Source organism: Monodelphis domestica, chromosome 1 (genome assembly GCF_027887165.1).
Source record: "Monodelphis domestica isolate mMonDom1 chromosome 1, mMonDom1.pri, whole genome shotgun sequence".
Taxonomy (NCBI): Eukaryota; Metazoa; Chordata; class Mammalia; order Didelphimorphia; family Didelphidae; genus Monodelphis; species Monodelphis domestica.
This window is the reverse complement of record NC_077227.1, coordinates 95896800-95922381: the sequence shown is the minus strand read 5'-3', so window position 1 is coordinate 95922381 and position 25582 is coordinate 95896800. Positions and strand designations below refer to the sequence as shown.

Below are 25582 nucleotides of genomic sequence, written 5' to 3'. Positions count from 1 at the left end.
GATTTGTGTGGGTTTTCAAAATCATTTGCTATTAAATTTGTTTTTAACATGCAGGACTTATTGTCAAAAACATTTTTGGTCCCCAAAAGTATTATTCTATAACACAATTTATTTTATTTTTAAGGCCCTTACCTTCTGTCTTGGAACCAATACTGTGCATTGGTTCCAAGGCAGAAGAGTGGTAAGGGCTAGGCGATGGGGGTTAAATGACTTGCCCAGGGTCACATAACCAGGAAGTGTCTGAGGCCACATTTTTAACTAGGACCTCCCATCTCTAGGCCTGGCTCTCAATCCACTGAGCCACCCAGCTGCCCCCTATAACACAATTTATATAGAATTAAATGTTATACATCTTCAATATGGGAGAAATAGCAATTAAATAGAACTGGACCATAACCAAAAAATCCAAGCTGAAAATTTGTTATAAACAGAAATGAAATTACATTACCTACTAATAATAAAATTAAGTGTTTAGTTTAGAAAACATTTTAAAGTATTTTTTAACTTTAAAAATTATATGTAAGAAAATCTATCAAAGGGTAGTTTCAAAATTCTACCAAAATATCTAGTAAAACATTTCACTTACCACCTTCCTCAAGAGATTCAAAAGAATCCAAATGGCGCCTGAAAAGATGTGTATGACCAATGGTGGCAGTCTTCAATTTCTCTGAAGAAACATGTGATGCAGTTAAATCAGACATTGAATGAGCTGAAGAGAGTCGCTGAGGTCCCAAAAGAAAAGGCTTTTTTGGTTTGGATTTCATCTGTATTTCACTACTTGAAAGTTCAGTGTTAGCATCAGGTATATGAGTACTTGGAATGATTGCTGAAGATGTATCAGAAAATGTCCCATCATTCTTTCTTCCTTTCATTTTATCTTTTAGTTTTGCAAAAGGAGATCTTGTTTTATCCTTCATTGACAGGTCAAACATACTGGCTGTCATATTGTTTCTCATAAACTGAATGTTGACCTTTATTTGTCCTCTGTCTTTGGCTCTTTTCCCTTGTTTGGATTCTAACCTAAACCACCTTAAAAAGAAGGGAGAAATGGGTTGAATCAGGCATTCAGCTAGTTTTCTTTTTTGTTGTTGCTGTTAAATTCATTATTTTCACATAATACTTACTCAAGTATCTGTGTACCTTGAAAGACTTAGCTTATAAAATGCTGACAAAACTATAAAATATACCTTGCAAAGTTTGCATACTTTATTTTCCTTTAAATATATAGTTGGTTTTTTTTTTTAATAGTACCCATCCCTACTCCTGCCCCACTTGGAATGTACATAGCCATGTGGCTACAAATACCTTCTCTGGATATTATAAAGTCCAGTACCTTCCCTAAAGTTCTGAAGCAAAAAAAAAAAAATTAATGAAAACCAACTTTTCCTAAATACAGCCAATCTATCAAGCCAATCTATATAAAAATTCCATATAAGAAAAATATACAAGGTTTTAAAATTAAAGATAAAACAGTAACACACATTTTCTTTTCATTAAGCAAAAACCCTAAACTTTCACATATATAGGTGGCTATTTTCATAAATATCTATTTTAAAACAATTTAAACATGGAATAATAACGTTTATCAAATTTAGCTATACTAAACATTTCTAAGTTCATCCATTTTCATAGAGGTTTATACAAATGTTTCTGGGCTATGACATGAAGCTAGCTGAATATGCCTGAAAACAGAAGTGTTAGTATACCTTTTTAAGTGACCTTTTCTTTTATGGTTTTAAAACCACTCATCCTTTAAAATTCTTATCAGTAATAGGTAACATGTTTCCACGTGTGATAAGGATTGCTAATGGCCTAAGTAAATCTTCCTGACATTGAAAAATACTGAAGGAGAGAATCTGAAAGCACTCACCAATAAAAATTCTTTTTGAGTTAGGCAATTTACAATGACAAATAATAATCAAATTCTCTGAAAAATGAGCCTCCCAAACTCTTTCAGCACTAAAAATACTACTTGGGTAAAATATGTACATTTATCTCACCCTAATGAGGAAAGATTAACAACTTTGGGAAGCACTTGAGGATATATGCAATTTACTTATACTATATTCATAAATAGAAAATCAAAATAATGTACAAGACCTCTCCTTGGTCCCCTGCTCTCTCTTCATACTCTCCGTGTGATCTCATCAACTCCCATGACTTCAATTATCACCTTTATACAGATGCCTAAATATTTATATACCCCCAAACTTGAGTTGGGACTAGAGATAAAACTCTGGTTGTGGAATCAGGAAGACCTGAGTTCAAATCCAGCTGCAGATACTTATTAGCACTATGACCCTAGCCAAATTTAAAAGCAATTAATAATAGCACCTGTCTTACAAGGTCGCTTCAGTCTCATATTACCAACTACCTGCTGAACATTTTCACCTGGATGTCACAGAGATTGATTCTAACTCAATATTTTCAAAATGCCTTTTTATCTTTATCTCCTTAACCCAGCTCTTTATTCAACTTGCTGTTTTCTTGTGGAGAGGACCACTATCATACAATTAACCTTGATTTGTAAACTTGGAGCTATAAAATTTAAAACTAAATCTTAATAGTAAAAATATTATATTTTAGGAAGTTTATTAAATGATCATTAGAAATCAAGGAATAAAGAGGATACAAAATAAAAACCATGTGCCCATGGCTGGTTAGTCATTTTTAACCATCCCCCCTCACCACCTGATCACTGCTGATTCTACATCAGAGAACAGGAGCCTCCAAAGTCCACACCCTTTATCCTCTATCTACAGGAAGTATGTAATGCCAGGAAGTCAGTGGGCTCTTGGGATATGTAGGGTTTTTTTTTTTTTTAGGGTAACAGATTTTCAATGATACAGAGCCATCCCTAATTCACCTCACTCTTCCCTCATCCCTAACCCAAAGTAAATCAAATGGAAAGTCTTCTGTCCACATCTGATTGTCACCATCATTCCCCCATGCCTTTCACTCACAGAGCCATTATTCTTGTTCAGGCCCTCTCATCATTCACTTGAACTACTATAATGTCTCCTAATTGGTCATCCTTCTAGTCTCTTCACTCTTTAATTCATCCTCCACACAAGTGCCATAATGAAATTCCTAAAGTACAGCCTTGAGCATATAACTCACCTGCTCAAGGAGTTTCTGTGATCCCATAATGCCTCTTGGATCAAATATAAACTTCTTTGTTGGCCATCCAAAGATCTCAACAACCTAGCTCCAACTTTTTATTTCTAGATATATTTCATGTTTATTACCCCAGCTACTCTGTTTCAACCAAATGTGTATAAGACAATGTGTCACCTCCATGTACCTGAACAAACTGATCTCTGGACCTAAAATATTCTTCCTTCTATAAGCTTCTTAGAATACCAAGTTCCCTTCAAGATTCAGCTCAAGTGCCATTGTTAAGGCTCTCCCTACCTCAAGACCCTGAAATTACTTATACTTTATATTATCTGTATACATATATATTTTTCCCAACCCTTTCCACCCTCCAGAAAATGGTATTATAAGTACTGTGATGGTAGGACCTATTGAGGATGCTCACATCCTCAATGTCTAGAACAATACTTCATACACATAGGAATTTAATATGTTTTTATAAAATATGAGAACTGAGCAAAATGCTAAGAAACCAGGTTACCAATAAATTGTGTTAAGATTACTGAAAAAGAAAAGTTTAAATGCTTCCTCACTAGCAAGCATGTGTTTCACACAATATATAGTAAAAATATTACAATCTAATTTAAAAGAGTCAAGTTTTGTATTTTTAAACATTTCATCCCATTATATTACACATGTTTAAATGGTGTACACAAGGCATAGTTTATTTAGGTTTCATTTATAACATTTTTAACCATAAAAAGAATACTATGTTCTTCAATGAAGGCAAATAGCCATAATACACTGCAAAAGAGCATATATAACCTGGCACAAGGGAAGGACTTAATAACTACTTCTTGTGTTTAAATAACTTTTCTAAAAGTATAGATATTGTCCTTTGTTACCAAGTAACACCAGTCTTTTATAAAATCAAGTCCATACATCAAAAGGCATTTATTAAGCACCTACCATGGGCCAGGTACTCTAGCACTTAGGATACAAGAAAAGCAAATGACATCCCAGCTCTCAAGAAACTCTCTAATGGTGGGCAGCTGGGAAGCTCAGTGGATTGTGCGCCAGGCCTAGAGAGGGGAGGTCCTAGGTTCAAATCTGGCCTCAGATACTTCCCAGCTGTATGACCCTGGACAAGTCACTGAACTCTCATTGCGTAGCCCTTATCACTCTTCTGCCTTGGAACCAATACACAGTATTAATTCCAAGATGGAAGAGTTAAAAAAAAAACTCTCTAATGGGAGAGATCAAATGAAAACAAAATATGTACAAACAGGACATACATATAACAAATTGGAGATAATCAAGAGGGAAGGCATTAGCATGAAAGGAAGTCCAGGAAGGCTTCCTGGAGAAGGGGGGCAGTTTAGCTGGTACCTGAAGGAAGCTAGGAAAGCTAAAGCAAAAATGAGGAGGAAGAGAATTCCAGGCATGAGGGGCAGCCAATGAAAATGCTTGGAATGAGGGGATAGTGTTTTGCATGAGGCCAGTTTCACAAGATCAAAGGGTACATGTAGAGATGAGTAAATATGACACCTGGAAAGTCAAATCTAAAAAGTTTAGTTTAGTTAAAAAGGAATTAAATATAAATTTAATAAATAATATAATAAATAAATAAATTTTACATAGGTCACATTCAAAATATGCCAGAAACAGGCTACTATATTTATTATGTACCAGGTAAACAAATACTTAGTTCCATCTACTAGGAAAAACAAGAAAAGTGAATGTCCTTAAAATGTAAAGCAGTCACATCTGAGCATAATACTTAAAATAATAGTGGCCTAGAGTTAGATATTTAAATAGCACAAGGGCAAACAAGGTGTGATGTTCTGATGAATTTAAGTAATGACACTTAAAATCTCTGAAGACACATATTTACTTTTACATTTTCTAACTGAAGAATGGATACATAAAAGCTTTGTTATTAATATATCCTTTGTAATCTACATAGACACTATAGCTATTCTAAGAAATTCAAGCAAGACACATATCTTAATGCAGAAGATTACTGGTGGAAAACTGATATTATAATCATTCTACAGGTGTACACACAGGACTCACTAATTCCAACAAAATGAAGCCCAGAAGGCCAAAGTGTATATAGAGTTATAACATATGGTTGTCCCAAGACCCCATAAATGTTAGACCAAACACAATCTTCATTGTATAACACCAGTAATGAAAGTTTACCAGTTCTCCCTGAAAGTGGAGTGGAAGCACAGGAATGTTAAAGCAGTGTTTTTTTAAATATATCTTTTTAAAACATTACCAATCTAAAAAAATCTATGCAAGTTTACTCTCCTCGGCTTTTCTATTTCCTCCTTTCAACTGACTCAATGAACTCTTCAGTATATTTCACATATAGAACTACCTTAAGGTGAAATAAAATTAGTGCATAAGTAACATGATTCAAGATGCTATAAAACTTAATGAGGCATAAGTTATTTTGAAGTAAAAATTATAGTCCAATGAAGTAAATATTTTTATATTTTCATTGATTATACATAAGCTAAGCAAGATTAACTGTCATTTATTGACCTTGCCTTTAAAAAGAAATTACTCAATATATTCTACTAGGTTTTTTTTCTTCTTGAGAAAGAACATATTCCCAGGATTGGGATATCTCTGATGTATGTAAATGAACATGTATGACTACAGTTATTTGTTTAGGATACCAGGGCCAAACTCATGACTGTTTGAGTCATTTAGCTTTGCAATACTAATCCAATTTCACAAATATCTGCCACCCATCACAAAGGAGACCAAGTGAGAAAACACGAATGGATGAGTGAAAATTCATTCATAGTAGCTAACAAATATATTTTTTAAATGTTTTCAAAGTGATATATATATATACATATATATATACACACACACCTATGTAGATATAGCCAACACTTCATAGTATGTGACCTAACTATGAGAAGATCATCTCTTGTATATTAGAAAAATATATAAAAAAACAACCACTGGGAGAATTGATCACTAATACTAGACCTTCCAGAATATTTCTCTAAATAGGTAGTTCCTGTTTAATTATGGAAATAATTCCTCTGACAAGTACCTGAGGTACAGTAAAAAAATGGTCTAGATTTGGCATCAGAAGATCAATATATCAGATCTGTTACAAGACAAGCCTACCATATAAGGTTATTGTGAAGACTAATGAGATAAGAGGTTAAATACCCTAAATACTGTAAAATTACTTTATTATTGATGTAAAAGAAACCTGTCAGATATTCACAAAATGGTACATAGCTCAAAGGATCCTTAAAAATCATTCTAAGTAGTCCCTTCAATTTTCAGATGAGGAACAGGTGACCAAGACAAATTAAGTGATTGAACTAAGGTCACCGAACAAGTTAGTTATAGTCAGCCTTCTGGGTGTCTTGAATCCTAGTTTGTGGCTTTTTCCAAGTGAAGAATATAAACGACTGTATCAAGACAAAAAGTTATCTACTAGCAACATATCTCTATGTCTTTTAACATGAGGTTAATTGATGCCTCAAATTTCAAAATCTTAGAGACCTAGCCTCTGTTAGAGAAAAATTAAGAAAATAACTTTCCTAAAGTTAAACAATACAAGCAATTAAGAACCAGTAATGCCAAACAAGTTATATAAGTAATAAAAGCTCTAAAGCAAAAGAAATACTCTGTAACACTAATCTGAAGCAAATGAGGAAATTCAATGACATACCCACGAGAAAATGGAAATGGCAACATACAATCTTTATCCTTAGGATATTAGAAAAAAACAAAATATGGAAAATGTGGTCACTACTGCCTTCTCAACATTGTTATAGAATTAATTACCAATTAATTAACATTTGAGTTGAGAAATCTATTTGATAGACAGCACATCACAAAAAGCAATAATTTACAGAAAGGATATAAACTATGCATCAAATATCCATCACTTGAGAATGTAATAATGGATAAATATGTAGATGTGTAAGCACAGATAAGAATATAATCCGATGGAATAAGGAAAATAAAGGGTAAAAGGAAAACAGAATTATATAATTTTATATACATAAAAGCCAAAATCTGCAGAGTGCTTTAAAGTAGATATAATGGTTTTTATACTGATATTCTTTGCTTTAGCATGGTAATTTTATACCTTGAAATAATTTCTCCCTCTTCCAAAATCCAAAGTACTGTGTAACTGTCAATAATGACGATAGTTGACATTTACATAGCACTTTGAGATTTATAAAGCACTTTATATACAGTAACTTATTTGAGCCTCACAAAAACCTAGTGTGTTAGGTTGCAAAAGCATTATTATATATAGAAAAAGAAACTGAGGTTGAGGAAGGTAATGGACTATAGTCACATGATTACTAAGTGGCTGAGAGCCAGGATTCAAATCTAGGTCTTGCCATCTAAGGCTGGTGCTCTTTCACCAATATATTAACCTACTACACTGTCCTGAAAGTTATTTTTGTATATATATTAGACAAGAAGTTCTATAATGACATACTAAAAAGATCTGTTGAGTATAATACATCTGATAGCTAGAGATGACTGATTCAATTTCCACATTTTAATAAATGGGAACCAAAGGCCCAATGAGGTGAAGTAACTTGCACAGGGCCAAATAAAAACTAAGAGGGAAAAAAAGCATGAATTTCAATTCCCTTTGAAATTTTTCAAATAAATTCAGTTATCAATTAGTTAAGTCACCTTTATTACAGGATAGGACAGATATCTAAGGAAATTGGTTAATTATCAGGGTATAAAAGTCAAAGATATCATAGTTGTTTTTATTTTATGTTTTTAGAATTAATCAAGTTATGATTTTAAAACAACTCCAAAGCAGGGATATTCTTTGTATAGAAGATCCTGTTGCCAGTCCACTAAAGCCTCTCTTCAGAATGGTATTTTAAATACATAAAATATGTAAGATTAAAATGGGAATCAGTTATGTTAAAATGGTGGTCAGAAAAGTCTTTTTAAGTTCACTGACTAGATTAAGAATCTCTTTTCTAAAACTTCAAGCAAGCTTTATATGAGAAGCACAAATAGGTATCTAACATAAACAAGATTACAACTGAGATGGGTACATATTTTCTAGCAATTATATAAACTCCTCACCAGATCAATAGTGTATCCACAAACTAAAACATAAAATTTCCTAATAAAAATGTAAACATAACAAGTGATCTCAGTTACTTTGATGTTGTTTTTACATTGCTATAACATGGAAGTCTTAATGAGGCCTTCAAGAGCCATTCTAGAGATATCATTTGTTTTCCCAGGCTTCCTGAAGATAAAATGAAGACATAGCATTTGGGGCTTAGTGGATTAATGTGCTGATTTTTTTTTTCATCTCTTGAGTCCTGGATTTAAACTCAATATGGCCTCAGTTCAATTTTTAGTGGGCACCAGTCCATGTTAGAAAAATCACCACACATGTGGGAACTATTCCCAAACAATTGGTGCTATTTGGTCAGAAGTGGGGAAAAGATTGGCATTAAAGGTGCTACAGGCCAGAATGCAGGTGCACTGGCAGGAATGCACAGAGAAGTTTTAAAAAGCTCATGGCTGCATCATACATAACTCTAGGGATTCCAACTACTATTATTTTCATAAGCATTAAACACACAATGTATTGCTGTAAAAAAGCAATAGATATTACATAACAGCATGCACAATTTTATTATTCTGTTATATTAAACATGGTTTTATTTCCTCAAGTCTCATGCCAGCACCACACCAGCCAGCCATTAAACTTGAAGACACAGAAGTACTCTCCAGGCCCTAGCTTAAAATTATTCAGGTTCAATCATTTTCTCTCCATCCTTTAAGGGGAAAAAAGTGATGAGTAGGGTCAGTGAAAAACACAAGTTTACCAAATTCCATCCTTTGTCTATCATAATGCAATTTGGAATAAGTCAACCTGTAAATATTTCTCTTTAGTTCAGTATCAAAGAGGGAAAAAGTGTCACCCTGTAGTTTTTGTGGGAATTCTATATCAGCTGGTAGCCTTCATCACTTATATTGATTTCTAAAAAACACTTGGGAATTGCTGACAAGGTTCAGCATTGTGTAGAATATTAAATATCTTTTTTGTAATACACCAGTGACTCAAGTCTGTCTTTTGCAAGGCCATATGTACAGCTGTGCTGGAAAGAGGAAGCTATTAAATATATTAAAAAACTAGAAATATTACCAATAAAGACACTTCATCAAATAACCTGGACCCCATTCATCCCCACACAAAGAAAAAAAATGTAAGGATACCGAACACAAAAAAATTACTTAGGATACAATAACATTATGAATCTAGTTAATATACTTTAAAACAACAATTTTATTTCAAACAATACTAATCAATTTTATTTAAAAGTCAACATACACACTCAAACTTTTTGAATGTAGGATACTAGATGTTCAACTGTCATTTTAAAAAAATAAACAATACCACTTAAAAGGTCATGAATCAAGGAAAACTAGGGGTTATTACAAACTAATAATTTTTAGTTTTGCAGTTGGGTTGATTTTATATTTGGAAAATGTAGTCTTCTAAGGTCAGTAACACATGATGTATTAAATATTTGAAAATGCAATATAAAATTTGAAAACGAATGTATAAGAAATTCAATCATGATACATTTAAAGAATGCTTAAAACATAAAGAGGTACTATTAATGCATCACCTGACTTGAATAAAATAAAGCAATTTTAACATACACATAAACGTGGTTTTAGAAAACTTAACCTCTAATAATGATAATATGAAGAAAGCTCAAAGGAAAATAAAATACTGTTTTAAAAAGGAAATCCAAAACGTATTTCATTATGCTACTAAGAGCACAATCACCTCTAACTTTTTACCTTTTCCTTTTACAGTTGCATCTCAATTATTTTAAAATATTTACTAACACTTTTCACCATACATTCTTGGCATTTCTTTTCACTAATACAAAACTTAGGTCAAAACTTAGGATATGGACCAAACAAAAGGTACTTTCTATAAGTTTTTGGGAAAAATATATATTTAATATGTGCATTTTTGTCAGGCAAATTCATACCAGTCAAATTATTTTAAAAGAAATTTGTTTGCAGTTATGAATTACAAATTCTCAATATTTTCTATTGGTCTCTTCCAAAACTTTGTAGACCTGTAATTCAACCTGTACTTCTTTCCTGAATATAATATACTTAATACCTCCCCATTTATGTACTTAGGTTAAAAGTTGAATTAGGAAGTGAAGGCCTACTTCTGGAAGTACTTTTATTTCATTGTAATATTTGTGTCGAAGTTTTTACTTATCCTATTGTTTATATTAAAAATAGATCTCATGACTAAGTATCCATTATTAAGAAGGTCCTGATCCAAAGAAGATATTAAGCTATTTTATCGTAAGTACTGACATTTAGTAGAGTCCAAGTACATTAGTTACACAGAAGTAATATGGATATAATGAAAATATTAAAAAATGTTACTGGAATATTCAAGGTCAGAAATGAGACATATTTGTAGTTTGGATATTCTAGGTTTCTAAATACTTTGGAACATACTAAGTTATCCTGAGATGGGAGAACAGTTGACAGGAGAAATAATGAAAAACTATTGTGTACATAATACTAAAATGAAATTAGAAATCCTAAGCTTTCTAAATTTAACTTTAATATTAAAACACTGCACTAATATGCTAGATATTTTGCCCCAAAAGGCTGTAACTATCCCATATCTTTTTAACGGACTATTTTCAAGATTACAAGACTACTTACCTAATTTTAACAGGTTAAAAGTGACCACTTCTTACAAATAATCATAATCATACCTCAAAAAAACTCTCATTTAAAATCATTAACAAAAAAGTTAAGGCTTATATTTCCTAAGCAGATGATTTCTCTGAAATGATAGAACGGAAATGTGAAATACCATTTTTAAAGGGTTTCTTCCTGTGGTTAATACTTTTGATTCATGTGAATGGGGCATTTAAAAGTTGTCACACTTCACCAAAAACCTATACTTCTCAAATATAAAGTGTTTTGTTTACAAATGAGACATATCTTAAACACTGCAAAAACAAGAAAATAAATTGCACGACTTACTCTGTTTTCCTTCTCTGTTTGTCCTCAAAGATGTCATTCAGACTGATTGCCACCTGCCCCAAGAATTTATCCAGACCCACCAAAGACCTGTGCATGACTATCAGGAAAAGAATATATTTCTCTGGATTCCCCTGCATTAGCAATCCAGGTAGCTCAAATGAAGCCTCTTCTTTCCACACTGGATCTAGGGTTTTCTCTGCTACAGAAGTAGAGTATTTTTCTTTGCCCAGTTGAATAATAGTGTATGTGTCATTGGTGCCACTTTTGCCTTTTGGCTTCAGATCTTTGGCTTGAAGCACGGTGACCTGCACATGAGTTGGAAACCACTTCTGGGCTTGCTCGGATAACATCATTTCGCCTTTGGGGGGGGGCGGGGGTCCCCAATACAACACACAGAGGGGACACAAAGAGCAACAACAACAACAAAAAAAATAAATGAAAATTCCCCAAGGTAAGTCTTCAATAACTGAGTAAGGGCATTTCAGAGACTGAAGCTCTCACCTGGAGCTCAAAGTTGCCCAATTTCTATATGCTTCCTGTCCAAAAAAAAAAAAAAAAGGCCTGCCTGCCTCGTGGCTGGGCGAAACTGCAGACCCCAAAAGCGCCCGTCCGCTGCCTCCTCTGGGGCCCAGCCACAGGCTGGCATTCCCAGGCAGGGCCGGGACACGGCTGCTCTTTCCTCGTTCCCCCTAGCCTACAGAGCCCTTTTTGGCCTCTGGCCCGGGGGACGGAGGGGGTCAGATCTCCATGGGGGTCTGGGGTCAGTGTTCCTTCGGGACGCCGCGGGGAGGTGGGGCGGGGCTCGGGGAGGGGGCTTTCCTCAGCTCGCTGCGGGGCTCTTGGGGTTCGGTATCCCTCCTCAGGCCGGAGCCGCCCTTACCTCGCCCCCACTCCCCCCTGCGCCCGCCCCGGGCCTCCACCGCAGCACCTGCTCCGGCCCCGGCCCCCGCCCCCGCCTCACCCCAGCTAACCCTCAGGTCGGCTGGGCCCCACCCCAGGCCCCCCGCCCCCAGCTAATACGAACCCCCGGCGGCTCGGGCTCGGGCGGCTCCCTCTCCCTCTCCCTGTCTCTCTCTCTCTGCACCTCCCTCCTCCTCCAGCCCTCCTCTCGCCTGCTCCTCCTCCTCTTCTCCTCTCAGAAGCAGGGGCTGCCGAGCTGTGGCCCTCGCCTCATGGTCACCTAAGGGACTGGGTCGGAACGGACAGCAGCCGAACGTGGGGCTGGACCAGAGTTTTCGGGTCTTTTTAGGGCCCGGAGGCACCTAGGGGCGGGCGGGAGGCCGGCGGCTAGGGCGGCACTTCCGGTCTAGGCTTCTCCATGTTGGAACGTGACGGGGGGGGGGCGGTGATGGAGAGGTCAGGGGTCGAGCACCGCCCAGGTTTCCATGGCATCCACTGGCCGCCCAGGCCCGAAGGATAACTGAGGTGGGGTAGATTGGAAAAGGGAGCAAGCATCTCTTTGGGGGTTATAGAATAGAAAGAATCTCAAAGATCATTTGGCCTGAAGTCCTCATTGTAGAGATGGAGAAACTGAGGCTCGCTCCCCAAAGCCCCAAACTTCTCAGCTCCGGAGGTCACGCTTTGACACTACTTGCTGCCATAGAGTTCCAGAATTCCATTGATACAGAAAAGAAAACTGAGATCAGAAGTAGGACTACTGTCATGTCAAAAAGCTTTTATTAAACACCTGCTGTATGCTCTCAAAGAGCTCACAGACTAATGAGGGAAACAACATGCAAGCAACACTGTATGGACCCAGGGCTCCTCCAAACCTGCAAGCCAATGCTTTCTAACCGCCATTCCAACCACTTATACCTATTTTCCCTAAGACTCCCCCCCAACCCCCCCCCACTGTGTCTTATTTTTTTTTCTTTTTCTTGAACTTGAGTTCAACTCAACGCTTGACTACAAGGAAAGACTCCTTCAATGCTCAGAGAAGAACAAAAAGATTATGTAATTCGATTCAGAAAACATTAATCACTTACTTTATGGGATGCATTATGGGAGACAAAGACAAAAAAATTTTTTTTAAACTGTCCCTTTCCTCAAGAAACATCTACCTTCAGGAAACAACTTGGGCCCCAAATAAATGTAAATATGTATGAAGTAAGAGTTCCAAACAAGCATACTATATTTCAAAGATACCCAGCCCATTTCCCCTACTTTGGGGACCAGACAAAATGTGCATACTAAGAACAAACATTTGTAAATCACCTAAATTGGCAAAGGGTTGATGATACATTTGAAGCTTAGATAATTGTGGTTGCCAGCCCATTTGAAGTGAAAAGTCTAGTACTGGTCTTAACAGGATTGTGCTCCCACTCTTCTTCCTGGATAATCTGAATTGAATTTAGAGTCAGCAGACCTAACCTTTGTGTTACAAACCTGTGATTGTAACTTAGAAGAAATCACTTCATCTCTGTGAATCTTAGCTTCTTCTGTAAAACTTTGGCAAGGTTAGACCTGGTAATATCTAAATCCTAAATTCCTGGCTAGTGATGGGATTTCAAATTGCATTATGAAAAGCAGGAGATAAAATCTTCCCCTGGCTATCTTATCTATACATAGATGTCTTCCTGCTTTTCTTTTGTTTAGGGTTAGGCTTCTAGGGATTGGATGGTAGGGGGTTTGGAGATATCTTTGGTCAACTAGAAATAAATAGAAGATTTGCGTTCTAGTCCTAGCCTAGTCACTGATTCATCAGGTGACTTCAAGTCAATTTATTCTCCTGTAAAACAGTATAAACACACACACACACACACACAGGAAGGCAGTTCATCCTAAGGAGCGGTCAATATAGGACAGTCCTCAGTCTTTACTCTAAAGTTTACTCTAAAGAAGTTTGTATTCTACTGGGTGAAGGGAGACTAAGTTACTTTGGGGGATGGGAGGAGGGGATTGGTAAAGAAAGTCCAAAGTACAGCTAATGCTTCTTTATCTTCCCTCCTAAACCAAAAGCTCCATACTTAGAAGTGTTTCCTATATCTTTGTGTCTCTCAGAGCTTCTAGGATAAAGCTTTGGAAGTCATAGGATTCAATGAATATTTGTGAAATTGATGATTTCTTCCCCAACTCACAGGGTTGTTCAGAGACTTCAGTGACAATAGATTTGAAGGCACTTTGAAAACTTCAAAGGTTATTATTTTACTCCAGGGTTCTGACAACAATCAAAGTCTTTCCATCTGAGAACTTTATAGGCCCTCAGATAAAACAATTTTAAGTGACCCCTTTTCTCCTCTTTTCAGTAGCACTATGTTCACAGGCCCCTACTATAGATTTGAAGTGGAACTTTAAGAAGCAAAAGAAATTAGAGGCATGTTAAATACATGAAAAGTTTTGTGTTTACAAGTATGTGAAGCATATTTAGTGGAGAATACTTGAAGAGAGAAAATGAGCCCTTTTATCATCATGGAAAAGAAGAGGTGCTGTACTTACTTTGAGGAAGGGCACAACAGAAATAAAAGACTCTACTAGCAACTATGTCCATATCTTCTAATCTTTCAAGGCCCTTGGGAGTTGAAGAACTTGAGGAACAGATTTCCCTGGAAGGTGTAGGGCATATCTGCTAATTCTTTAGCACCCCTTATACACAGTTTTTCAAGGCAATCTGCTCAGTGTAGAAACACAAAGAAGTTCTCCCTGAAAACTAGAAGTTGGAGCAGCTCAGTTGATTAGAGAGCCAGGCCTGGATTTGAGAGGACTTGGATTCAAATATGATCTCAAACCCTTCCTAGCTGGATAACCCTGAACAAGTAATAACCCCAATTGCCTAGCTCTTACTGCTCTTCTGTCTTGCAAGTGATATCAATTCTAAGATAGAAGGTAAAGATTTAAGAAAAAAAGACTAGAAGTCAAATCAGTTAAAAGAAGCTATGAAACAGGAAAAATACAGAACATTATCTACACTGAAAGATGATTCATAAGAAAAGTTTTCTGTCATCCCAGAGGCTTTACCTTAAAAAGGAGAAGGAAATATAACACATTCAGGTTAGAGAGCATGATAATGGTGTTTTAAAGATAGAACTTGGGGGGGTTGTGTATGAAAAGCTGAATCAATACAAAGATCGATAATGTGAATTATAAGTACAAAACTGTTATTTGTGTCCTAGAGTGGGCAATTGTCAGCTATAAAGAATATGATTCCTAGAAAATTTTTAAATAGTCAGTACAATGGTAGAATTTATGTTAAAAAAAAAAACTTGATAGCTAAAAATCTGAAAACATTTTGTGAAATCTGATTTTAATGAAAATTGCACATATAAATTACATTCATAAGAAATTATCCTTCACATGTCTGACAAGCACTTTTGTGGTATGATGCATCAAGAAAGAATAATTAGCTATAATATTGAATGTTTCTAAAACACAAACTGCTAGATGAGCTTTATAAAATGTTTTCAAATTTCACTTCACCCATTTCTGAAATAATGTATAGTCATATCTAGGGTCTAAGTTATAAGGTGCTAAATAGTCCATAACAATGTAATAGTACAGTTCCAGGCTGATTAAAAAAGTAAGAGAGGAGCCCTCAGAGTGAATTTCTAAGCACTTTTCCTATATCACTTAAATTTAATTTTGGACTTCCCAAGTGTTGACCAGAAGAAAAAGTACTTGAAATTGTGTTTTGACAAATTCAGACCTTAACTCTAGACCCCGAAGATTAATCAACAGCATTTGTTAAACACCTACTATGTGTCATGAAATGTGCTGTTAAATAAAATAATACATGGTCTTTGGTCTCAAAGAACAAAACACTCCAATAAAACTAATTAGACACAGATACAGATGAATATGGTACATTTTACTGCAAAAGAAGAATACAAAGTGCTAGGGAAGTTAGATGAAGAAAGAATCATTTCATTCTTGATTGGAGGGTTCAGGAAAGAGCTCCTTGAAAGTGGTGATATGTAAGTTTCTGACTTGAAGAAAGAGTAGAACCTTGGCTGACTGAGATAGAGAAAAACTTCTCCCAGAAAGAGAACAGTATAGGCATCAAAGTGGGAGAACACAGGAGAATCCAGTTTGCATAAAATAGAGAATATGGGGAAAAAACAAACAAACAAACAAACAAAACTTTTCCCTTTTAAACTAGATAGGAAAGGCTGGCATCCCAAATATACATAAAATCTGGGTCAGGTTCAAGAAAGATGGCTTGAGAAAACTAAGTCTTATCCATTACCTTAAGACTTGAGCCTCTTCAAAGAAATGAATAAAGAAAAGATACTAGATCCAGAAAAGTGCCAGGGTTTTTTTTGCCTAAAGAAAAAAGAAACATCTTGGCCATTAAGTTACCTAGAAGAGTGGAGACATTACTCCCAAGGGCAAAAATTTATCCCCAGCTGTATCAGAATCCTGCATATCACTCTCCACAAAGAACCTTTCTGATGGTTCTGATAATGTGGGATATGCTAAGGGATGGGGATAGGTAATAGATGTCTTATTCCCATTTGATAGAAGAAATGGGTTCCAAGAAGTTAAATAACCATAATCACATAGCTAGTAAATTTCTGAGGCAAAATTTAGGCTAGGTTTTTTGAACCTGCAATTCAATATATTATTCTTTCACGCTCCAGGACACAATGAGGAATTGACAACCAATCCATTTCAATGATTTTTTTTAAGCCCTTACCTTCTGTCTTGGAGTCAGTACTGTGTTGGCTCCAAGGCAGAAAAGTGGTAAGGGTTAGGCAATGGGGGTTAAGTGACTTGCCCAGGGTCACACAGCTGGGAAGTATCTGAGGCTAGATTTGAACCTAGGACCTCCAGTCTCTAGGCCTGACTCTCAGTCCACTGAGCCATCCAGCTACCCCCCAGTGATTTTTTTTTTAAATGTTGATCACATAGAGCCAAAGAGAGATCCTTTGAACACATCCCAAAATATCTCCCTCTCAGACAATACTAGCTCATTAATAACTATTTTTTGAGATTGACTCTACCATTTGATTGACCTGACTATACTTATAAGTAGCTAATATTTATCTTGTCAAGGATAATATGGAAGACTTATTTTTTAAAGTATTAAACATAGATTATTAAATTTGTAGCATTCCTTTAATCTGTCAACATAGTTACCCTGTCAAAAAGGAAAATAAATCTCATCAGGCATGAGCTGTCACACTGGTTCTTAGTGATCACCATTTCTTTTTTTATGATTACAAAGCTTTCTTTTACTAATACATTCTAGGATTTTACAGGAAATAAAAGCCAATCTCAATAGACTTATTTTATTTGAAAATTGGTACAATTCCTGATCTAATTCCTCTTGTTATTAGGTAGTCTTTTATATATGTCAACAATGTTACTTCTGTTTCGCCCACCATTAATTTTTACAAAGATGCTTTTTTTTTACTGTTTCCCCACCACCATCCTGGTTTTTCCTTCACATTAGTATAAATTCATATTACATAATATTATTCTACTACCCTGTTTATTGTTCTCCTTTTTGATTGAGGCAGGTCTTTTCAGAGATGTATTAAAACCATAAATCCCATTGCCTAAGTTTTGGTTTTGTGAGAATAAATTTGTCTCCTTGCATTAGAATCTCCACTTCACCTTCTTTATTTCTCATAATTTATGAATTTGTATATGAACATCTAAGGCCAGGATTTTAATTGTTGGTTCTATTTGGGATATCATCTCCTGTGAATTTTGCTAGTTTGTTACTGCAATTTTTCTTCCTATGTTATAATTGATACTCTCTTTGGTATGTGGTTTGGCAAATATATGTGAAGAGTTTTCTGCTTCACCTTCTATTTTCAATTAATAGTACTCTTGATCATATTCACAACTCCAGGCAATGTATTTGGGGGGAAAGGGGTTTTGCTAGTACTCTTATCCCTGACCACAGATCCTTCTTTACCCCATTGCATTTTGAGTAGCTAAATCCAAATGGAAAATTAAGTTGGATAACAGAAGAATAATATAGGATATTCCATATATTGCTCATAATTTGGGCACTTGAATCTAGAATTAAATGTAGTTTGTTGAGGGAATGGATTGGAAATCCTAAAATATCCCTGTATTTAAGGATGGCTGAAGAGGAATGGGGTACCTGTTTTCTACTGATGGAATTTCTATTAGCATAATGATTGAGCCACTTTAGGGAAGGAGGTAAGAATCATCAAGTTTTTTAGATATGGCAGGTGGAACTTCAAATCATATGTTTTTACAAATTTTTTTTCAGATGCCATGTAGAGTTTGACAGATTACTTTGGGAAACTGAGTGGGACTTGGGGACTCCAATCCTGAAAAAAACTTTCTAATTGGGCCATAGATGCTATAGATGGGAGTACCTTGTATAAGGGAATTCTTTGTTTTCTCTGAGTTTACACTTGTGAAAGGGAATCCTTTATTCCCTTCCTCTATTTTAAGTTAACACTAACTTAAGCACCCCTACTTAGATTGTGAAGACAGGATTAACTCTTCTTTGTCTACTTTTGAATTGAATCAACAAACGATTGAACACCCTACTTAGTACTAGGTAAGAAGCTAGCAAGGTACTTAGAGAACTCATAAGTCACTTACTTAGAGAGCTCTACCCTTTTAACTCAGTCCCAAACTTGTGAATTCTATGATCAGGGTTTACATCCTCAGAAACTCAATCAGCCAAGAATCTGAACTCTTTTGATGAGTATTCACCCCTCCAGAAGGTAAGAACTGGTTCCCACAAGCACTGGGCAGTGCTAGACAATTTAGAAACTGTGATTGGTCCTTGTGAAGAGGGACAGGAATAAGAAATCACTATAAAAAGCCATGAATCCTGCGACTTGAGTCAGTCTTGTGGAGATAGTCTCCTGACTGGAGAGAGTCTTTGAGGGAGCTTAGATGGAGACTGTAGCTTAGATTGTGAGCTAGGAGATCCACTTGTAATAGTTAAAATAGTTGGATGTCATAAACTGTAGTGATTAAAATAGTGGAAGATTTAAATTGTTGTAGATATAAGAGTGGATGAGTAAGTTGTGACCATAGGAAATATGTTTTCACTACAGTGTTTTGTTTGAAATCGAATATAAGGTGGTCGCCAGGGAAATATTCCCAATTATTCAAATATACCCAAGTCAGCTGGGTTTTATAGAGAGTTTAATTAATACAAATGAGGAATTAAAGAAAAGGAAAGAAAGAGAGAAAAAGGGGAATAATGAGAAAAGGATAGGCCAGCCCAGGGCAGCCCTGGCCAACCCAGGTCTAAGCCCTTAAGAGAAAGATCAGTCAGTCCTTAATCACTCACCACAAGATTTGTCCAAGCAAGGATTTTAGTGACACCAGGCCAGCATCATCTCAGCTGCCTCCACCAGCTCAATCCTTAATCTGAATGTCCATCTGAACGAATCTGAGCTCCTATTTAAAGGGCATTTTCTCCTATGTCACCTCCCCTAAGTCCTTATATCTATCTACCAATCACAGTAGATGTTTTTCAAAGGACAGACCATTCTTAGTTCACACCTGAGTAGACTAATCTTTTTGAGTAATTCACACCTGAGTAGACTAGAATCTCTGAGTAAGTTTTCACCTCTTTGCTCCTTGTAAGTCCACAAGTTGTCTGACCTTTATAGGTACTTAGCACCCTTTTGTCCCATGGTTTAAGAACTTTTTGTCCCACTATAAGTATGGGTTTAAGTACTTTTCATTGTTCAGAAAGGAGTTTACAACTTTATCTTCCCCTAAGGCATGCTTAAGTATGGTGAAGTAGAGTTCTCACATTCCTGATCTAAGTAGAGTTCTCACATTCCTGATCTAAGTTACTTTCACTGCCCAAATGGGGAATGGTCCCAATGGGGAATTTTTAAGGTTCACAATCCAACCTTATGAAGTAGAGTCTGAGAATTTTTAAGGTTCACACACTTCAACTTGGACTCTGACTCCTGGACTATTTTGTGGGGTGAGTGAAAGGCTAACTCCTTTCCTAGTTTCTGGAGAGACTAGCTTCCATCTTAGAGAAGGATTTGTGATTACTCACTACTGGCCTTCCTGGTTGAGAACTAATTAATCTCTGCCTGGATTAAGATAGGATAGATAATTTTTCTATCCCCTTCATATTTCTCTACTTTATTGTTTCCTCTCTATTTTGTAAATAAATTTCTGACTCAAGATATAATAAATATTGGCAATTACATAATTTCATAAAATTATTGTCCAACCATTAATTTTCACTGTTACAACCTAGTGAGACAAAAATATGATACAATGAAATAAGGCTAATAGAGTGGTTAAAACAATAAATTGATAATATCTGTAAGGGGTAAAATTATGATTGGACTGAATATTTAAGAGTATGGTCTCCAGGAATTAATTACTTAATTCCAAATGAATTACTCAAGTCAGAATGACTTTTATGGTAGTTTATTTACAAATAGAGAAAGTGAAAGTAAGAAAAATGAGAGAGAGAGAGAGAGAGAGAGAGAAAGAGAGAGAGAGAGAGAGAAAGAAAAAGAAAGAGAGAGAGAGACAGCTACTCTAGCCTGGTCCGAACCAGGCAGGGCTTCAGAGGCCCCCACAAAGTGGGTCATAGAGGTTAATTAAATAAGGTTGCTAACTACAAGGACTCCTCCAAGACAAGGGACTTCTCTGGAGGCTAGTGCCTCCAGAAAAGCCAAGGAAATGGAGTCAGCCTTTTTCACTCACCCATGTGTCAGTCTAAAGACCAGAGGTCTCAAGCCTGAGCTCCACCAAGGCCAAGTTCAAAGGTGAAGTCCCTCCTCACAGGAAGTTATCACCATGTTTAAAGACAGTTCTTTGCATCACTTCCTGTGCCTTTGGTCCACTTTTATGTGGACCAATGGAGGCTTTAACTTTGCTTCGTACTGCCCAGGGGGCAGCCAGTTATTTTTGATGTGGGTCATAGACCTCCCTCCCCACTTAAAGATTAAGTGGTGGTGTATACATTACTGGTAGCTGAAATCTAAAGAGTATAAAGGGGAGAGTTAATCCCATCTTCACAAATCTGACCACAATTATGAAGGATTTTCCCCAAAGGCTATATTCAGGGAATAGAAAGAACTTGAAGAAATTGATATTAGAGGCTGACCTCATGGCATAAGAAAAACTGTTCTACTAAACAATGCTTTATTTGGAAGAAATGCTATTGGGAGTAACTAGTCTGATAAATGTTGGATAAACACAAAATGACCAGTTATATATTCCCAAAGGAAAAGAGAAATGAGTGTGTTATTCTCAAGGTAATAGTTACTCCTAGGAACCCAGGAGAAGTTAGTAAAGCTGGTCCCTCCAAGATATTCTTCTCCCTACAGGACAAGATTACCTCACTCCATCCTTCTCCTGGCAGGACAAAGGCCTTACAGTAAAGTGTTTTGGGTTGTATCTGTGTAATTTGTCTGGGGACTTGCCTTAGGGAGATCCCAGACTGGCCTTGTCTTAGACCCTGAAATACCTAACAGATTAAATCTGAAGTACCTCTTCTGTCTTAGAAGTTTCTCCCATTGTATCAGAGGCTTCTACCATATGATCAAGCCCCCTGGCTGGAATGATCCTCTTGTATCCATTATAAAACATCAGTTTCTCCCAGGTAATCCAGCCCTGAACTTCTCTCTTTCTATAATATCCCTGTCCTTTATTTCTTGCTCTGTCTCCAACCATTGTAAAAATGTCATAATCTCTAGGTTTTGGGGCATTTGTGTTGGGTCAATGACACAAGACAGTGTCCCACCCTTTTCTCTCTCTTTATCATTTTATTTTATTTTTTAAAAACCCTTACCTTCCATCCTTGAATCAATACTGTGTACTGGCTTCAAGGCAGAAAAGTGGTAGGCTAGGCAATGGGGGTCAAATGACTTGCCTAGGGTCATACAGCTGGAAAGTGTGTAGAAAGTGAGAAGTCAGATTTGAACCCAGGACTTCTCATCTCTGGGTCTGACTCTCAATCCACTGAGCCACCTAGCTGCTCCCAAAGTATTGCATTTTAATTGATGGTTCTCCCCAGTCATATTTTGAAAAAGTGACTAAAGAGGGTACACCTTAATATTTCGAGGTTTTCTTAAACTTCCACTTGACACACCCTTGAATTATTTCAGTGGCTTGATTGAAAAGGGGCTGTGAGAATTGAGTATTTAATGTATTCAATATAGCCTCAAATTCCTGAAGATTCCTTGGATAGGCAGGTCAGGGTAGTCCTTGGAACCAGCTCAAAGTTTACGTACTACACTGAACTTAACCAAAGTAAAAGAGACTGTTCTAGAAAGGCAGCCAAAATATCTGCTTTGGTGTCAGATCACATACATTTTGTAAAGATGTTTGTCAAAATTCTTTTGAGTTTCCAACTTTTAAAAACACTGATTATTGATTTCAGATACATAGGAGATTATATTTTAAGAAGGAAAAGGAATGGCATGTATAACAAGATGCCAAAATAGAAGAGAATAATATTCTTCTGTGACTAATGATATGTCCTGGAATTTTTGAGACCATTCCAAAAATACGAGCTTGGGAAAATTCTGTATTTTATAGTGAAAAAAAAAATTTAATGCTTAACTTACTAGTGTAAGATCCCTGCTGAAATGAATGAGAATGGTTGAATCAGAAATAAAAATGAACTGATAAATTGATTCACTAGCAGTCAAAAGAGTTTCAAAGGGGAAAATTTTAGAGGCACTATAGGTATTCCTGAATAACAATCACATTTCTTGATATTTACTTAATATCATACTTTTCACTACAAAAGTTCCCAAGAGAACCTATGCCACACACTACTGAAACATTTCCCACTTGGCAATAAATGCTGTTTAACAATACCTTGCAAATAACCTGCTGATTCAGGGATTTCAAGTTTCCCACACACATTTCATAGTGGAAATTGCTATTCTCCAGGTGGGGAATAAAGAAGGACTGTCACAAGGTAATGCTGCAAATCTTTAAACTATGTCTTTATTTATGTACTACCAATATATTAGCACTGATATTTTCCCTCACTAAATTGATTTTTTGACTTTATTTACCATCAAAAAGAAATACTTTGAAAAAGGACTTCAAAGCATTTTAGAGCTAGTCAAGGCTTTTTTTAGATGATCTAGACCAACCTCCTCATTTTGTTCAAATAAACTGAGTCTCCAAAAGATTAAATACACACTGTCATGCAGAGAAGTATAAGTACCAGAGGCTGGATTCAAACATAGGGCCTTACACCCAAACCTCATAGTCTTTCTATTAAACAATATTACCTTCCTCATGTGAAAAATATAAAGCTTTTTAAGATTTTACATTTAATGCCTAAAGGGAACTTAAGTGGTATCTAGTTTGACATCTCAGTTTTACAAAGGTCCTAGGGATGTGTTATCTCCCTTAATTAGAATGTGGACTCCTTGAGACAGGGGCTACCATGCTTTTTAAATTTATAGCTATAGTACTTAGCATAGTGCCCTGCATATCTTAAGTGCTTAGTTAATTCATTCCTCCATCCTCCATTTTGGGAACCTGAGGTCCAAAGGTAAAATGACTTGTGCAAGGTCACTAAATAATAAATGCCAAAGGCATGATTTTGAGCCCTCTGACTCCAAAGTCCATATTCTACTTAGTCATAGTACACAGGTTGATGAAAATCCACATGCTCCACAATGGGTCCCCAGGCCATCTAAAGGTAGGACTTCCTGTATTCAATCCACAACTACCTCTGAGTTACCTAGGATGAGTTATTAGGCCATATGTTCTAAGCTATTACTGCTTCTTTCATTTTCATTCCTCTATATGAAACAAAAATATAACCTGTCAGGCGCTTAAAGCTTCCATTTAGGGAGGGATTTCAGATCAGAATTCATTTCTTACTTGGCTGCTCAAGTTTGGGAACCTAGCCTTTGGTGAGTTGCCTTCTCCCATTAGAATGTAAGCTTCTTGATGGTAGAGATCACTTTTCTTTTTTCTAATTTGCATCCTGAGCACTTAGTTTTAGTACCTGGTACATAGTAAGTACTTAATCTATGTTCATTGTCTGATAGGAGAAAACACTAATTCCTAAGACAGACACAAAACATAAAGATGACACAAAGTATAAATTCAGGATAGAAGCTCAAAGTGATAGAAAAGAAACATGTTTGAAGTTGGTATCTACAAATAAGAAAGTACTAACCAATTTCCAAAATAAGATACCTCTACATTAGCACTAAACCTTCAGACCAGAATCTAAAAACCAGTGCTCTGCTCAATGGCCTCATTGACCCAAATGTCAAGCTATTCTATAGGAGCATCATTTCCAGGGACCCAATGAAGTAGATGCAGAGAAGATGACTTTTCTTGCTTTTAGAAGAGCGCAGACTAACTAGATCTCCAGAAGGCAATAGTTTATCCAGCTTAATATTTCTTACTGGAAACTAGGAACTTTCTAGTGTCAAAAAAGTGTAAAGTACTTAACAGCTCTTTAAAGATTGAGTGAACTGCCAATTAAGGTTTTAGCAAAGATGATACTAAAAATACCTGTCTAAATATGATCACTGCTCATTCTTTTAAGCACTATCCATTCTTATGTCACCAATTAAATTTTTTTCTGACCAGAAAAATTGGGTATTAGTGAGAAACTGTACTTGGCAGATTGTACAAATTATTTATTATAGACAATCCCCTCCTTCCTCCACAGATCTCCCTGAGGCAATAGGTGAGGTACCCAATATGGTCCTGTTCTTCACCTGCTAGTCGGACTATTAAAGAACAGAGGACTATACTACCTATAAAAGGAGTAGCTAGTATATTGAATAGAGGATTGAATTCAGAATTGGGTTCAGATCTTGCCTCAAACATTATGTGAATTAATCTCAGCCTCCCTCAATTCCCTCCTGAAAATATGAGGTAATAACAGCACCTACCTCATAGAGTTTTTCTTAAGAATAAATAATATGTTTGTAAAAAATATATATATATATATATAGGCTATTATGTCAACTGAGCCATCTTATAAGTCAAAGTAGATCAACTATTATGTTCTTCATTTTACACATTTGTAAATATGAAACTCGGGCCAAAAAAATCAGAAAAATCTCCAGAACTAGAAATCTTAGACCACTTCCAAAGTTCTTAGATAAAACTATGAGTAGGGCCCTTCCAGCCCCTCAGGGCAATGTAGATTGGTCACTATTCTGTCACTTGGAGAATTAATTTACCCCTTGTTGGTTTGCCATGGTTATCCTTTTTAAAGCAGTTTCTTATTTTATTTATTTATTTTTAGAAAAAAGAATACAAAGCTGTAATTGGTTCTTAACTAGGTTTATCATATGGCCACAGATACTGACTTGTATTCAGAAGCCTGTGGCCCAAGTAAACATTAATGAAGAGAAAATCAAGAAGAGCTGACCAACATTTCATAATCTGTCTCCACTTTTCTCTAATATTTCCATGTTTCTCTCCTTGCTTCATTCCTTTATCCTCTGCCTCCAACCTTTTCCTCCCTTTGCCTTTCTATATTTTCCAT

At 36.2% G+C, this 25582-nt stretch overlaps 1 protein-coding gene across 2 annotated transcripts in view; it reads right to left on the bottom strand.

The window, feature by feature from the left end:
• Positions 1-12497, bottom strand: part of RAB11FIP2 (RAB11 family interacting protein 2) — an 84621-nt gene extending 72124 nt beyond the window's left edge. Inside the window, exons 1-3 of one of the 2 annotated variants that reach the window (XM_001377114.5) lie at positions 12359-12497; positions 11179-11536; positions 587-1029 (exon numbers count right to left, since the gene is read on the bottom strand). In XM_001377114.5, coding sequence (XP_001377151.2) covers positions 587-1029; positions 11179-11531 — 796 coding nt within the window. In that variant the 5' untranslated portion in view covers positions 11532-11536; positions 12359-12497. Of the gene's footprint in view, positions 1-586; positions 1030-11178; positions 12128-12358 lie in introns of those variants that run through there. The other variant, XR_008913095.1, reaches the window with a different exon arrangement.
• Between the last annotated feature and the right edge of the window lie 13085 nt (positions 12498-25582).